Genomic DNA, 17,649 nt, shown 5'->3' on the forward strand with positions numbered 1-17,649 from the left:
TAAAGAGCCTCCTTTGCCTGGTCAAGACAAGGTTAGCTGTGCTCCTACGTGTTCCCATCAGCCCTGTGCTTACCTGGGTCACAGCATTCATTGTACTGAGCTGCCGTTTCCTGCTTGTCTTCCCCAGTAGAGCGCAAGTTTCAAGAGGGCAGGGTCCATGTCTGGTTCAACATGGCATCTCTGTAGCTTCCAGTACATGCCATGTAGTTGGTGCTTAAAACTAGGCAGGGGTCACCAACCAGTGTCTACCAGTGTGAGGCCAGGAAAAGAATGCCTCCCTGCCCCTTCAAGGGCATCTCCTTGGAGAAATCTACACAAAAGGATGGCTGGAGCCTTGGCCCAATAGAAGATCTGGAAAAGCTCTTTAAAAGGGAGAAAATCATTCTAGTCAGAAACGGGAACAGCCAGTGTTACCTTGGGGTGACTGCTGCTGCCTGGCCTTTCTGCAGTACCTAGAGTGAATGGTAGCCTCCCTGCCTGATCTAGGACCTGAGAAGCCTTAGGAATACAGGGGAAGCATCCACCCCTCACTAATAATCCAGAAGATGAAGAGGATGCCTTGGAGTAAATCAGTCCCTTCTGGGCCTGGAGCTGCCTGGTCAAGAGTTTTCCCAGCCCTGCCCATCTCAGATCTGGGACACAGACTCCACAGGAGAGGTGAATGAGCCAGAGCCAGCCCAGTGTATAAGGGGCCACAGAGTGCCCACCCCCCCTGCATCCAGGGCTGCTGCAGCCCACCCTGCCACCTCCTGGCTCCAGCCCCTTGGCACCTGCCTCAGCCTTTCCCAGTGCTCTGCCCTCTGCTGCATGTGGTGGTGGGTGGGAGTGGGGTGAGAAATTGCCCCTGCCCTGATAACAGTGAGACTGCCAAACTTCAGGTTCTGCCAGGGTGTGAACAGATCTGTGACATAGGACAAGCACTAGATGACGGGGAGATGGAGGTGGAATAGCTCTGGGCAAAGAGGGAGAGGAAGGGGATAATGGTGGAAGTGGTGAGCCATCGTGGCAAGATGGGAGCCCTGGGACTTATCTTTTCTGTGGAGGAAACTCCCAGATCTGAATCTCAGCTTCTTTGCCCATTGGGGGACAGATTTGAATGATCCAGTTCACCCCACCCTGAACAGCCAGATTTCTAGAAGCCACAGACTGTGGGTGGGGTGGTCAGCGTTCTCCAGCTCAGCAGAAATGTGGCTTTCAGGGCGATGATTTTTTGGGGAGGAGTGTCTGAGACCAAGAGCAGACTTCCTGCCCTCCACAGCACTCTCTGGGACCGGCAGTTCTTCTCATTTCCCAGGCCCTGGATTTTCCAGCGACCATACTAATAGCAGTAACAGCTCTGATAATGCCAGCTAACTTGGATGAAGCTTACGGAGTGCCAGGCACTTTATGAGTGCTGTGCAACCATTAATTCATTTGTTCCTTGCAACAGCCCCATGACTGAGGTACTATCATATCTCTATTTATAGATGAGGAAACAGGAAGGGCTCTGGGGGAAGCTGGACTGTGGTCAGGTGATGGATCCAGGCTGGCCAAGGATCTGGAATATCTGGGAGTTGGCAGGACCTTGGGCTCAGATACTGACCCTCCTCACAGTGGGTCTGAATGATTAGGAGATCTCACTGGTCCTAGAAGGAAAATAACAAAAAGAATGCTGGCCAGGGTGGCTTGGGGTGGGGGGTTCTCGAAGCAATCTGCCGAAGCCAAGAGTGGACTCGGGCCTATCTATGTGGACTCCCGCTGAGGAGCCCAGCATTTGAAAAGATGCTTAATCCCAGTAGAGGCACACAGAAGGGCTGTAAATTGGGCTTGGAGTGCCCTGGGAGAAAGAAAAAAGCTCTGTCCCATTGTTCTAAGCTCCCCCCACCCCTGCACATTTTTTTTTTTAATCAGAGAAAATCCCATGTAGCAACAGAAGTAGTTGGGGTCTTTCCAAGGTACGCTGACCCCTCTCTCCCTGTATTCCGGGCTGCCCCAGTTTCTACTTCTTGGTCTCCGAGCCATTGGACAAATAGACTCCTTGTTCCACCAACTTCTACCTGTGGCAGATACTCCCATCCCAGTATTCCAGGAAAACCTACCCAGAATGGGGAGAGATGAGGTGTACCCCACTTCTCTCTAAAATGTTCCCTGACTGTCTTGAGCTCTTATCCATTTACTTGGGCCATGGAGGCCAGGGACAGGGGCTGAGTTGGTCACACAAGAGTCAATGATTGACCTTCCTCCACCTTTCTGTTTCTCGGCACTGATTGTAAGGATGGGGTCAGTGTCGGGTGGTCCCACTGCAGTATGCATCAGGGTCTCTTATGGGGCCTCTCCACAATCCTCCTCCTCCAAGAAATGAAATATTTGCCCCCTCCATGGACTATTTCTCTGCACACCATCCTCTTTCCCCTGCAATCTGCTCAGGCTGGTGGTTAGGGTTCTTGGGCTAAACTTGACCAAGGTGGAGGTGGTGAAGTACCCTGACTCACTACATGGACTTGGACAATCCACATCTCCTCTGATGGCCTCAGTTTCTTCAGCTGTAAAACCAGAGGGATTGGATTCCAGCTTATGAACGGGCCAGTTCCCTACGCTTCACTGACCACCGTCACTGCCCACACTTTCTGGCTGTGATGTGGGCATAGCCTGCCTGTTATCTGGAGAGCAATAATCAGCCCAGGAATCTTGTTGACAAAGCTGAGGGCAGAGTTTCCACTGGAAAAAACACGGCTTATGGGAGTAATTGTGTAGATAAGAAGTGGGCATGTATCTAAGTTAGCCACAGATCTCCTGCCCCCCTGCCTGGTGCCGTGTGCGTTCCACCTCTTGCTTCTGCTCGGCTCCCTATAGTGACAGGGCAGTCATCCAAGAAAGAGCCTTGAAGGGCTACTCTGTAGAGTGGGAGTTCACAGTCTAGTTTCTACGGAGTGACACAATGACCCACAGCATTATATGAGGTGACAGTCCATGACTTTTTCTTAGGTTCTCAAAGATGATCTATGCTCCCATAAAGGTTAATTAGGAACCACCTTCACAGATAAACTCCTTCCTGCAACTCTTAGGCCATGAGCTGCTTAATTTCCCATCATTCAATTGGTCGTTAAATATGTTCGGTATACCTAATAGGCTTTCTTGGAACTGCAGTGCTTGCAGCCAGCCTTCACCTGGAAACAACCACGCTGCAGACAGAGAAGGCAGGCAGGGCTGGGTGGGGGGCAGATTCAGCTACTTGCTGTCTTCCGCTGGACTGTTTCCATGGGCTAGAAACTGTTCTCTCCAGTGAAGACCAGACAGACTCTGTCTTTACTGACAGCCTTGTTTACTGCCTTCATGGAAATTATGATTATATATTGGAAACTCATGAGGTCTGAATCAAAGTTAAATGTAAGCCAGGATATCTTCCTCTGCTTCTCCCCTGAAACCTTATTCACATCATAAACATTATAGATTTTTATATTTTTATGACAGTTTTCCCACACATGGAAGTAAAATGTCTTGAGGAATGGGCTCCCTCTAATTTGCCCAGTGGTAGCCCTCCTGTCCCCTCTCTCCAGAGACCCTGCTAGGATGGTCCAGTTGGCTTATTCTTATAGAACTTATATGGCTGTAAAGAGCTGGTCTAGGATCAGTAAATGAAAGCTGCAGGGGACTGATTTCCTCTGTGCATAATGAAGAACTTTCTAAGCATAGTGGTCGTCCAAAAAGGGTGGGTTGCCTTGAGAGATAATTCTCCATCAGTAAAAATATTTAAGTTCAGGCTAGAAAACTGTTTGGCTCAAATATTATAGAATGGATTTAAGAGGTTGGAATAGGTGATAAGTTTCCTTCCAATCTTGAGATTTTCTGAGATGACTGGTATCTATTGGATTTTTCTTTGGACAGCATACTCTAGGAAATAATTTCAAACTGTTCTCATCCAGCATTTAAAATATATGGGTGTAGAAGAGTTGGGAGACTATAGGGCAAAAACAGCTCTGAAAAGTTCTGTTTTATACAGCACATGTTCCCCTCCCCTTCCTCTCATTTTCACTCTATTTTCCCTCAGCTTTTTCTGGGAGGTAATGCTGAGAGGGTTCTCGAAAAAAATGTGGGTGTATGTTGGGGATGGTGGAGAAGGAAGAGCTGGCATCAACTTAGCTGGCCATGGTATTGCCCATGCCCAGGTTATACTAGAATAAAGAGAGGATAACTAAAAAGTGAGGGAAGTCATGCAGTGTTCAATTCTATGGGCAGCGTTGACAGGACGATGAAATGAAAAACAGCAAGGAACGGGCATGCACGCACAAGCACACGTGCAATTGTGGCTGGCATATACACAGAGAGAGCCCTGCATATGGTTGACTCTATATGTGCCAATTTTAGGAAGAAGAATTTTCTCCTTTCTTCTAGAAGGAATGAGTGGGAGCATCCAGCTGATGTCAACAGTTAGAAGATTCAGTTTTGATCACTCCAGGTCACAGCCTGGCTGAGCAAGGGCTCCTCTCCTGGGACCCATTCTACAGTGGGATTCGTTGGGTGCCAATTCATTCACACCTTTCCTGCTCATTAGCATGTCTCTGTATGTTTGGGGCTCATCTGGTTACTGGCAGGGAGGTGGTCAGGGAGAAAGCTCAGGGAGTGAATCATCTCCTGAATAGTTTTGAGGCCACATGGTGATGGGAATTGCTGTCTTGGAGTTGCATGTTTTCAGAGCTGGAAAAGACCTTACAGGTCAGATCACTCGTCTACCACTTCGTCCTCCTCAGAGTCACAGATTTATCGCCCTCGGGAGGGTCCAGTGCATGTGGTATGGTTGAACTGAGCCAAGGAGGATCTTTATCCTTATATTCCCAGGCCTCTGCCCAGGACACACCACTACCACCATCCCCACCAGATTGTTGGTCCAAAGTGAGTCCTTCTCTGTCTGGAGTTGCCTGTTCAGCAGAAGCTGCTAGAACATGGGGTCTGTTCTGCAGGTGGCAGGCAGACACGTAGGAGAGACAGTGGAAGCTGTGGCTTTGATGACTGGAAGGAAATACATTATCTTGTCATTTCTTGCTGAGGCAATGTCAGGGCTGAGGTCTGGGTCGGGTGGAGGTTTTAATGTGGGATGGAGACCCTGGGTGAATAGATGCCAGGGGCTTTTTACAGATTTGACCTCTCTCCCTCTGCTTCTCTATGGCTCCGCACTAGGGGTTTGGGAGTTTCTGAAGCAGGGTCAGGAGGGGGTTTCTCTGGGAACAGCCCCAGCAAAGGCATTGGGATGTTCTGTATACTCAGATCATGAATTGTGGGGAGTGTGGGAGTGGGGGTGTTGTACGACGTGACGAAGGAGCCAGGCAATTAAGTGTTTTTTTCCACCTGCCCTGTTTTACCCTGTGTCTTTGACCCATTTTCCATGCAGAGAGGGCACTTGGGCCTAGAAGCTAAATCTAGGATGACCTCACCTAAAGGACTATCTGGTAGTGAAAATGTCATGGGGAGGGAAGTCTGGTGTGCTGATTGTGGTTTTTCTGGAGGAGAGGGGCTGGCTGCAGAAAGGGGAGCCTGGCTGGGGCATGCCCTCTCCTAACTTGGGGTCCTTGGAAGGGGAAGCACTGTGAAGTTCTTCCCTCATGATCTGGAGCTTGCCCTCTATATTTCTCTCTGACTTAGTGGGAGTGAAGGGCAGCTAGGGCTTGGGGCTGAGGAGGTGACTGAAGTATTTCCCTTAGGAAAGGAAGCAGAGCAGAGACTCGGGGCTAAGCTGCCTGGGTTCAAATCCTGGCTCCAAAGACAGTCGTTTTCTCTGTGCCTTAGTTTCCCCATCCCTAAAGTAGGGATAATAACAGTGCCCACCTCGTGAGGTTGTTGTGAGGATTAAATGAGCATGCATGAAGAACTTGGAGCAGGGCCTAGAACATAGTAATAAGCGTCTGCTCTGATGTTATCACTGGGAATGGGAGGAGGAGCAGGAGACAATGGACGCACTTGGGCCTTGCACTCAGCCAGGCCTTGCTCGGCTCCTGGCACTACACCTGCCTCACTGTGGGACCTTGGGAAGGTTGCTCAGACTGCTCTGGACTTTGGTTTTGCCATCTGTGAAAGTGGACTATTCTCCACCTCACAGGGCTGATGTGAGGATTTAATGAAACAACGTGCATAGAACTTAGCAGGTCTGGCCCATTGTAGATACTCTATGGGCTCTTTTCCCCTGAGTTCAAGGATGGTTGTCTACCTGAATCTCACCTCTGACCTCTGAAAGCCTATGGGATTGAGGTCAGGAAAGCAGTGGTCCTTTCTGTACCCACTCCACCCTCACCTGAGCTACCCTAAGGATCAGGCAGGAGCCTGGGGAGTCGATGAGGCCGTGGGATACAATCCAGAAGAGTGTGGTCAGCTGGTGGGACTTGGGCAGTACAAACACAGGAGACCGAGGAGAGCCTGAATGGGGTAATGTGATAATATGGGCTAAGTGTCAATATGTCTGTCCCCAGCAGGTATGCCTTCCCCCATGGTCCTTGGGAACGGGCCAGCCTAGCTCAGGTCTCATTCGGAGCTCATTATCTGCTCATTGTCTATCAGTGTTTTCCTTGAGTGTCCATGAGGGGCCTTGTTTGGGGATTGGTGGTACCCGCGGGGTGGCCACTGGGCTCTGTGGGCTGGCACTTCTAGGGCTGGGGCCCTTCCCTGCTGATAAGACCCCCAGGAGGCTGACATCTCTGAAGAGAAACCAAGTCCAGGAGTCTGGACCTGCCCCATCTGGGGTTTGGCTTAAAAGTCTTTGCAGGGAAGGAGAGGCTAAACCTGCTTATAATTGTGCCTGAGTCTCCCCAAGTACCTCTTTGTTGCTCAGATGTGGCCCTCTCTGTCTAGCTAACCCAATTCGGCAGGTGAACTCACTGCCCTGCCCCACACATGGGATCTAACTCCCAGAGGTGTAAATCTCCCTGGAAACACAGGATATGACTCCCAAGGATGAATATGGACCTGGCATTGTGGGATTGAGAACATCTTCTTGATCAAAAGGAGGATGCAAAATGAAACAAAATGAAGTTTCAGTGGCTGAGAGATTTCAAATGGAGTCAAGAGATCACTCTGGTCGGCACTCTTACACACTATATAGATAACCCTTTTTAGTTTTTAATGTATTGGAATAGCTAGAAATAAATTCCTGAAACTATCAAACTCCAACCCAGTAGCCTTGACTCTTGAAGACGATTGTATAACAATGTTGCTTACAAGGGGGGACAGTGTGATTGTGAAAACCCTGTGGATCACACTCCCTTTATTCAGTGTGTGGATGGATGAGTAGAAAAAATGGGGACAAAAACTAAATGAAAAATAGAATGGGATGGGAGGTTGGTTTGGGTGTTCTTTTTTACTTTCATTTTTTATTTTTATTCTTATTTCTGGTGTAAGGAAAATGTTCAAAAATAGATTGGGATGATGAATGTACAATTATATGATGATACTATGAACAGTTGATTGTACTCCATGGATGACTGTATGGTAGGTGAATATGTCTCAATAAAACTGAATTTAATTTTAAAAAAAGTCTTTGCAGGGGATCAGGGTCAGGCACTCACGTATGTATCTTCCAGTCATCTTCTTGTTGGTGTCAGCGAAAGGAAGAAGTGTGTATGTGTGTATGTGTGTGTGTGCATGTGTGTGTCTCTAGCCTGTCCCTTGGTGGATGGACAAGCTGGGGCGGGTGTGGGCAGAAGGGGGAGGGCAACCTTCGGCCAGCCCCACCTTGGTGACCATCGTGTGACTGAGACCCAGTGGGCGCCAGAGTCAGCCCCACTGCAGCCCTCACTGAGGCTGGGGCGGGGGTGGGGGGTGAGCATGTCTGGGGAAGAGCTAAAAGTGGCAGAAAACATCCTGTTTGAAAGCGGTGAGTTGCTGTATTTAACCCCTGCAGCACCTGCTCCGCCTACACCCAGTCTCCTCAGACAGGACATCCCAGACATGTCTTTGACGCCATCCCAGATGCCAGGGCCTGGGGCTGCTGTCCTAACCCACTTCATTCCTGGCTCCTCTGAGGCTCCTCAGTTCTTACTCCTGGGGCAGCTACCCTCAGGCTTGGCTCCTCTGAGCATCTCTAAAATCTGGGGGTGGGGCCTTCCTGTCCCCTGGTACCCTCTGCCATGAGAGGGGGAGAAGAACTTATAGCAGGGAGGCTGCTTCCATTTGCCCATGTGCCGGTTACTGCCCACCCCCACCCCCTTCCCACTGCTTCTTGCTCCTCCCCGCCTCCGGGAGGGCCATTTCTGGCTGCTGCCAGCTCCCACCCTCTCACCCCTGCTGGAGATGACATGTCACGTCTGCTCCCAACTAGCCACTTCTGTCAAGTTTTCAGTCCCTGATCTGGGGCCCTTCAGTCCCTAGAAAGAGATTCTTGTACCAGCCTGTTGGAGAATTGCTATGAGGTTAGTGCTGTGCTTTAAATAAAACCTGCCCCTTCTTCATTTCAGAATCTTTTTGGTTTGAAGTTCCTGTGAGACCTTATAGAAGGGCATTGCTGGGCTTGACTTACTGCCCTCCCTGCCTTCAGGTGGGTGTTTCCTCATCAGCTGCCAGGCCCCTTGGTTTTCTGTTTTCAAGGGGTGGAGGTGGACAGGGGGAGAGAAGAGGGCTGAGAGAGGGGCTGGGAGGGGGGCTGGGAGAACAGCTAGGATGGGGACTGGGAGAGAGGATGGGTCAGGGGCTGGGAGGGGTATGTGAGGGATGCTCAGAAGGGTCTCAGAGAGGGGCTTGCTGACTCCCAGGCCAGGACTCCAGGGATCGTCCAGCATGTATGTCCTTTTGGAGAAGACTCTATGTTTCCTACTCAGCTCTTGGCTCCTCTCTCTCTTTCCTGCCCTCCAGTCTCTGTCGTGTCATTCTTGGGACTTGCAGCTCTCAGGTCATAGATTCCTGGACCTCTTTTCCCACATCTGGACTCTGGTTCTGGGCCCTGGCTTCTTGGTAGGAGCAAATAATCCCAAGCAGGGCTGGATCTTCTCTCCACTCCCTAAAATGGACCTGTTCACTATGGACCTCTGGCTGCCAGACCCAGCCTTTCTGTCCAGCATAACTGAGTGCCTGGGTCCCCGTCCCCCCAAGTCCAGGAGACTTCCTGCCCTTGGGGCAATACCTCACCCCCTTGCAAGACTGCATTGTTGCTGCACTGTGGAATTGTGCTTTTCCAACTCTTTTGCATCATAACATCTCAACTGAGACCATGGGATGCTGAAAACTAATTGGGCTGATTGACTGGTATTCCTCACCACCCTCATTTGATTTCTCTTTCCCCTACCACATCCACTGAATGTTTGGGAGTCTGGATGACCCAGACTCTGAGTAGCAATATAATGATGCTTCGGAGCTGCGCCATTTCAGCCAGTCTGAGGTTAAGCCACAAGCATTTTAGATAGTTTCTCCTATTATTCCAAAGTTATATTGGACCTCTGGGACCCGTGCCCACCTCTGGGATGTGTGCTATGTTCTAGAAGCCTGTAGGAGTCAGCTTGGACTTAGGATGGGCTATAGGGGCAATGTTGATAGAGCTAAAGACACCTTTTCTTTTTTTAAAGTTATTTTTAAATTATGAAATGTTTCATATATGTATATATATAAAACATAAACATAGTGTTTTAATAATAATAATAACATACCATATACCTACCACTCGAAAAAATAGATTATCAATGCTGCCATAGTGCTCCTTCCCTCTCTTCCCCACAAAGGTTTTTGTTAATCATTCCTTTGTTTTTTTTTTTTTAAGGGTCTTACTTTCTCTTCCACCCCCACCCCCAACCCCATTTTACATTATAGTGTAACCAGCATAAGTCAAGCTGTGAAAGGGATGGGCAATATTGTCACTATTATTACATAAAGTTCCCAGGGAAAGAAAAGCTGAAAAAGAGAAGGTTAGGGGTTCTATTATGCCTGTGATCAGGGTACCCTCTACCCCTTTGGGACTGGTAATGCCGTGTCCTTATTTATCTGTCCCACTTCCTTCCCTTGGCGTGAAGCTCTTTGAGGAATGTTTTTTAAAAATCGAGTATTTGCTTTGCACATTTTGTAATACCCCTTGTAGTTGCTAGAGATACATCATGATTTGGCCTCCTTGGGACCTCATTTGTAAAGGGGGCCATAATAGTGGGGCCTCTCAGTGGGTGAAGTGAAGATGAAATGCATTGAAACTCTCATGGGCTTAGATATTCCAAACCCCGCCTTAGACAGCATGGACCTAATCATTGAAAAGTAGCTCAGAGTCTCCCAAGGGCCCCAGAATCTCTCTCTCTCTCTCAGTTACAGAGGGGAGCAAGTGGCACTCTGGGGTCAGGAAGGAGTGGAGATGCTTGTCCCCTCATTCCTGACCTTCTGTCTGATTTTCTTCTGAGCTGAGGAACCCTCCTGCCCTAGGGTAAATGGGTCACTTAAACGTGTCATGACCCTTGTGAGGACTCAGATAAAACTAGGAGGCAGCAGGGCCCCAAACCATTTTAGTAATGCCTGGGGTATCCCAGAGCAGCTCTGAGCCTAAGAGCTGTGAGAGACAGAGGCACTGGGTGAAACCAACGGCCCGATTTGCCTAACGGAGAAGGGGAAGAGGCAAATCAGCTGCTGCCTGGGAAGCACTTCCCAAAGCCTTTGCATTTTGTCTCTATCTCTTTTTCCCCTTTCCTGAAATGTGAAATTGATCTGTTGATGGTAATGCCTATTTATAAAAACTACCCATAGTCTCTGAAAACAAAATTAGCTAATTATGTAAAATGTACATCACTTTGAAGAACTATCTAAATAATTTGTTAAATATGTATTGCCCTCCTGCTCACCAAAAAAAAAAAAAAAAAAAAAAAAAAAACTGGGGGCAGGGGAAGATTTTGATCACCTTGGTACCAACTCCAGGAACTTGAGGCCCTGACAATCCTGAGCTGTGTGGCTGGGAGGAGCCAGGGCTGCAACCACAGGGGCTCCCACTGGGGCATATAAGTCCTCTACTCTCCCCCACCACCAAAGAAAAGAGGCACTAAGGTTTTTTCTCTGCATTTGAGGTGTGGAGCCTGCTGGAGGACTCCCCTTTTTTTCTTGGTTGAACCACTGGGCAATACAGAGAGTGCTTACCTGGTCCAGAAGTCAGTTATTGGGGTGTAGCAGGAGCCAGTGTTATACATGTGTTCACTCATAAAACCCGTACTCATACCCCATGAGGTTAAATGCCCGTCTTCAGGTGAGGGCATGGGGTGCATAGACATGAAACACCTCACCCACAGAAACCCAGCCCATAAATTGCATGCTTTGAGCTCCTTCACCACACTGCCTCCAGCAGGCTCACTCCAGACTTGGGTAAGGAAGACTTGCTTCTGCTCACAGGTGTCAGAGTGTTAGGATATGCCAGGAGGTCAAAATAGGGTAGAGAAAGCCACGCACTGGAGAGCTCCAAAGAAATTGTGCTTGAGTGTGGGCTCTGGGGAGCTGCCCAGCTTCACGAAGCTCCCTGGCAGGTACAAAGGATGCCAGCTTGTCCCGGCACTGACTCTGGCTCTGGCTGTGGCCTGTTGGCTGTTCTTGCAGGGATGGAGGCGATGGCGGCCAGCACTTCTCTGCCTGACTCCGGCGACTTTGACCGGAATGTGCCCCGGATCTGTGGGGTGTGTGGAGACCGAGCCACAGGCTTTCACTTCAACGCCATGACTTGCGAAGGCTGCAAAGGCTTCTTCAGGTGAGTCCTCCTCCCACACTCTCCCCAAGCTCAAAGGGAAGGAGAGGAAGGAAGATTTTCCCATGGAGAGAACTCTGCATTTTTCATGTGGCCTTCTTTACCACTTCCATGGAATGTGCCAGCTCTCAACAGCTGCTAGGAGCTACAGGGTCTTTGCAACTGGTATCTCACACCCCCACCCCCGCCTCCAGTTGTGTCCTCCGATCATCTCAGAATTTGCTTTCTGGAGGTAGCTATGTTTGTCTTCATCTCTCCATTACCCCTTTAACCCATAGTCCCCCTGCACTAACCCATGTGCCTGTCCTTCTGGAGAGAACCTCCTCCCCAGTTGATGATCACAGCTTCCTCATCCAAGAGACAAATTTGTCCTTGGGGGAGCCTGAGAACTTAGCCTCAGAGCTTTCCCTCCCATCCAATTCAAACTGCACCCCTTGTTGGGCCACCATACCTGATCTGTTCCCATCTCTTCACCCACATCTTGTTTGTCCCCAGTCCTGAAAACTAATTCCAGAATGCCCAGATGACTTCAGGAATGTACCAGCATTCCTGTTTGGGTAGGACTCGTTTTTCTACCAGCAGCCACTTTTCTTCTCTTGGGACCCCAGGACAACACATGGAAACAGTGTGGGGAAAGCATTGCAATGGGCAGAAAGATGTTCCCATTCAAAGCCAGGGAGGGAGGATAAGAAAGTGATGATTTGCAGGACGAGATTGGGAACCAAGAAAAAATAGCATTTGGCAGAGAGAGAGAGGGAGAAGGGAAAGGAAGGGGAGGAAAGAAGAGAGGAGAGATGATGCCTGGAAAAAGGCAGTCAAAAAAGAGCTTCTGTACAATAGTCTGTATCAGTGGTGGGTCAAGTTGATGACAGGACTTGAACTATCAAGAGAAGAAAGTAACAAATCAAGTCTAGAACGAGGACCCTGAGGTCTGTCTGGTTCCCACCGGAATTGAAGACCTTGTCTGGCTTTGAGAGCAGAATGAGTCAGAGTCCATGGGGACTTGTGTGGTATTTTCTTTCAGCTTGGGGACTCCTGGGTTCTCTGTAAATGCAGGCTCCAGATTCATGTGCCCTCTGCTCCAAGAACCAGTAGGCCCAGAGTTTCACTGCCTTGAGCATTCACTGGGCAGCAGGGTTACCGTGGGGGCTCATTGCCTGTTTGGCCTGGCACAGGTTGCCTGCTTGGATTCCTGGCAGGCTGCTCCCCAGCTCAGGGAACCAGACCAGCATTGTCACTGGCTCAAGGTCCTGTTGCCACACCTGTTGGTCCTCTAGCCTGCAGCCTGCACTTCTTGCAGGGTGAGCCCCCCAGAGCCTGGGCCAAGTGTCCTGGGTGCCACCTGGACCCTGTCCTGCTAGGGCCTGGGAATGGGGGAGCTGCCTTCTTAGTGATAATGGAGAAGGGCTGCTTCCTATCATAAAGCCAGGCAGAAATGGGTCGGCTATAGTGCTGGCTGCACTATTAATTAACTGTAGGTCCTCGCACAAATCCCTTGACTTCCCCATGTTTCTGTTTCCTCCTCCAATCACATGAACATATTAATAGCTGACCTCTCTAGTATGTTGAGTTAATTTGAGGATTAATGAGATGACATATATAAAAGTGCTTTGAAAAACATGAAGAACAATACAAATATATTATTTTTGAGCCTCATGGGCAAGTAGCAATGCCCTTAGTTGAACCCAGCCCTTGGGGAAAAAATATACAAAAAGCCAGCCAGCCAGTCAGCCTCCTTTTTGTTTTTTTCTTTTATTCATTCCCTTAACAGATTTTAATGAACATCCATGACCTAGGCGTTATGCTGGGAGCTGGCAATATGGGGATTCTCACCCAAGATCCTATCTCGCCAATCTTTGACCAAAAAGTCCCCAATAGCTCTTGGGACTGTTTGGTTACTTCACGGACCTACCATAGTCCCTCTTCCCCTTGGGATTCTTGCCGGATTATGACATATTGGAGGTCAGGCCTTGCTACATTAGTTCAACTCCAGTGCACCTGTGGTTGTGCACTTGGACACACATCCTTGGAACCAGACCCTGTTGGGCCTCTGCGTGGAGGCTGCGTATGGGAAATGTCAGAATGGACAGGGGTGGCAACTTGCACGTACACGTCACCACAGACCAACAGTGCTGCTGTGTTGCCCGTGGACATGTTGTGCTACCATAGCCCACCTGAGACCTTTAGCCCCTCTCAACAAGACCAGGACCCCTTAAGGTCTGTCACTGGCCAGTGGCCACAGCTGCTACTCACAAGGCCTGGCATATGGGCAACAGGACGCTTTTGTCCTCCTGCCCTGCACTTTGTCTACCTCATACCATTACTGTCCCTGTCTTGATGCTGGAGCCAGGCTGTACTTTCCCAGGAGCCAACACCTCTGTTGTTGTTCAGCTTGAATTTTATTTGGTATGACATATAAACACACACACACACACACGCACACACACACTTCTCCTCTTTTTCCTTTCTCTCTCCCATTTCTTCTCAAGCTCCTTCTTTCCATCCAAATTCTGTTTGGCATCTTTCCATTTCAGTCTAGCTCAAATAGCTGTTTGAGAACCCTGCTGTCACTTATATATGTTTGTTTGTGCAATTCTGATTCCCAGAAGGTAGGACTGCGTCTCCTGTAGGGACCATCTCTGTGTCAAGCACTGCATTTGTGGGAACATAGAGATAAGTGTAACTGAATCCTTGCTCTCAAGGAACTCACTCAGCCCTTCTGTGGGAGTTCTTAAGGAAAGAACGTTACTTTAGTGTTGGTTGCTGGCTGTTTTCCAAGCCCTGGGGACCAGTAATACTGTTTGATGACTTAGTATTCAGTTTGGCTTGTGAGGTAATCAAACTAAACTGCTCTAGGAGCTAGTTACGGTCATCCCAGCAGGTACAGGACTCAATCAAACCAAAGAATGATTATGAAGGTTAGAAGTTCGGACACTGACCACAGCTATGGCCAGGAATTTAGAGAACATCGCAGGCTAGTACCCCTTACAAGTTATTTCATGTTGCTTCTGTTTTCTGCTCCTCTGGGACCCTTGGGCATCCTCAGAGAAAGATATTTCCAGTGTGAATAAAAAGTTAGCAAGGATAGGCTTATAGATGGTCAGACACCTCTAGGTCATATACTGACAATCAGATCTAAAGTAAGGGCAAGTGGGGAGAAAAATAGTAGGTCTAATATGAAGTCTGCAGATAGTGGATGACCTCTAAATCCCAATGGCTTCTTTGTCCTAGAGGAATCCTTCAAACAGCCTCTGGTTCATGTTCCTGGGCTTTTAGGGGGCATATTTTTTTATTGCTCCTCTAGCTTGAGTTGAGATATGGTGAATTTGTAATAAGTATCATGGAACAAAAGAAGAACAGAGGCCTTGGAGCCAGACCTTGATTCTAATCCCAGTTTTCAATACTGTTTGAGCCTCTACTGCCTGCAGAACCCTACCTGAGGCACACAGAAGTAGACTTAGACACGGTGCCTGCTTTCAGGGTCTCACATCTTCCTTGGGATGAGATACAATATGTCCTTCCTTACTCAGTCACCCTTTAGTACTCACTGCTCTCCCTGCCAGCTTCTCTCTCTTTCTTTTATTTAGTGTTTACTTTGTGTTGAGCCCTGTTTCCTTTATGTAGTCCTTACAACAATCCCTTCTATAGGGTTGTTTCCATTTTACAGATGTGGAAACTGAGCCATGGGGAAGTTAAGTAACTTGCTCAAGGTTGTGCATTAGCATTCAAACCCAAGCAGTTCTGTCTAACCAAAGCAGCATTTCATTTTTAATTTTTAAATAGTTATAGTGCGTGTTTTTTTTTAAAAGTAATGACTATGTATACCAAAAAAAAAAAAAAAAAAAAAAAAAATTCAAACAGGTCAAAAGTCCATATAAGTAAAAAGTAAGTCTCTTTCTCAACACAATTCTCAGTTCCCTATCTCCTCCCCCAGAAACAATCACTGGCATCAGTTTGTTTCTGCTTCCAGAATCATTATATGAAAGTGTGTGTGTGTGTGTGTGTGTGTGCATGTGCAGATAAGAATATATTTACTCACCATTCTGCATCTTGCTTTTATCTACTAAAGAACATTTCTTCAAGCTTGATCCCATTTAGCATTCTTCCTCTGTCTTTTTCACAGTCATATTGTATTGTGTGGATTTACTGTGATGTAATAAGCCAGTCCTCTACTGATGGGCATTTGGCTTCAGTCTTTTGCTTCTAGAGACAGTGCTGCAATAGCCACCCTTATACATGAGCTTTTGGGTCTATGTACTGATGTACCTGCAGGATAAATTCCTAGAAGTGGATTTACTCTGTTAGAGTCTATGTTTTTAACATCTTAGAAGATGTTGCCAAATTCTGCAACCCACCATCTCCCCCCCACAAAAAAAGTCTGTACTCTTTGCCACAGTGGTAACCTACCTTCATTTAAAGTTTTGATTTTTTTAATCCATCTGCTGAAAACCCCTTGATGCTGCAAAATACAAATCTGCTGTGTGAGCAAGCACCACCTATCAGATGACATAGGTCTGTCATATCAGGGGCTCTGTCAAGCTCCTGTATCCAGACCAGGCACTGGGATCTTTGTGACGCCTGGAGCTGCAGTGGAGACAAAGCCCAGAGAGGGTGTAGTTGGCCCCCGGTTAGGGTTATACAAGGTGACTCTCTGCCGACAGGGCTCACCTACTGGAGAAGGGCCCTTCTGTCCTGGGCTTCAGGCTTTGCCCCGGGCGCTTGATGCTTTTGTGAGCTTCTTGTCTGTTTAGGGTTTTGATAAATTGGTCTCTGGCAAGAGAATGGTTCAATGTCCTCTCTCACCCCTGGCTTTCTAGAAACTGCATCTATATTTAGCCCAGTTGCACCACTCCTACCCCCGTTCCTGAGCTGGGGTATAATTGACAACCCAACAGAGGATTACAGGGTCTGGGCTCAGAGAGAGCAGCTGAGGCAATGGGCTCCATGGAAACCTGAGGCTCTTGTTTCTCAAAACCCAACCAGCTCTTGGGCAATTAGTGTTGGGAGGAAGGAAGGCAGGGTGTGGGCCTTCAGGACAAAGCTCCCAGCCAGGTCTGGGCAGTTCGGCTTCCCTGACTCCTAGTGGACAGAGAATAGATAACAGCCACTTGGGAATGTGCCTTGGAAGGTGGAAAAGAACAGGGAACAGAGCCTCTGAGCTGACGGGACTGTGGACCAGCAAACACGTGAAAGGCCAGCTCTTGGGATCTGGGTTCCAGGAAGACCTGGTTCCGGCTGCTGGAGTCTGAGTGAGCTTTCCATCACCTGAGCACTGACCCCAAACTGCAGAGCATTCGGGTGCTCTTGGTGACGTCTCCCCAACTGCAATCCCAGCCCCTTGCCTCTGATTCTATATTTAGAGGTGCCAGGGGAGAGCTAGCTACATTATTATTATTTTTTTTATTAAATTCAGTTTTATTGAAATACATTCACACACCATACAATCATCCATGATATACAATCCACTGTCCACAGTATGATAACATAGTTATGTGTTCATCACCACAATCTATCTCTGAACATTTTCCTTACATCAGAAAGAACCAGAACAAGAATAAAAAATAAAAGTGAAAAAAGAACACCCAAATCATCCCCCCATCCCACCCCATTTGTCCTTTAGTTTTTATCCCCATTCCTCCACTCATCCATACACTAGATAAAGGGGGTGTGATCCACAAGGTCTTCACAATCACACTGTCACCCTTTGTAATCTACATTATTATATAATTGTCTTCAGGAGTCCAGACTGCTGGGTTGGAGTTTGGTAGTTTCAGGTATTTACTTTTTAGCTACATTATTTTAATAATAATTTTTAAAAGCCCTGTAAGTTTAAAGGTCAATTTTTATATGCTTCAGATAATGGGGAGACACACCACAAGGTCACGGGGCTTCTGGACATGATGTGGCAAAGGCATAAAGGGTGGAGACTGGGTTCCCACCCCAGGTCCAAGCGCTGCCGTGAGCTGATGTGCCTGGGCTGTAGAGTGCTCAGTGCATTT

At 48.1% G+C, this 17,649-nt stretch overlaps 1 protein-coding gene across 1 annotated transcript in view; it reads left to right on the forward strand.

Annotated features, from left to right (window-relative positions):
• The window catches only part of VDR (vitamin D receptor), a 55,699-nt gene that overhangs the window by 12,709 nt on the left and 25,341 nt on the right, over positions 1-17,649 (forward strand). The window contains exons 2-3 of the mRNA XM_037847280.1: positions 8,418-8,497; positions 11,506-11,653. Of these exons, the coding sequence (XP_037703208.1) occupies positions 11,508-11,653 (146 nt within the window). The 5' untranslated portion in view covers positions 8,418-8,497; positions 11,506-11,507. The remainder of the gene's footprint in view (positions 1-8,417; positions 8,498-11,505; positions 11,654-17,649) is intronic.

This window comes from Choloepus didactylus, chromosome 8, assembly GCF_015220235.1.
Source record: "Choloepus didactylus isolate mChoDid1 chromosome 8, mChoDid1.pri, whole genome shotgun sequence".
Taxonomy (NCBI): Eukaryota; Metazoa; Chordata; class Mammalia; order Pilosa; family Megalonychidae; genus Choloepus; species Choloepus didactylus.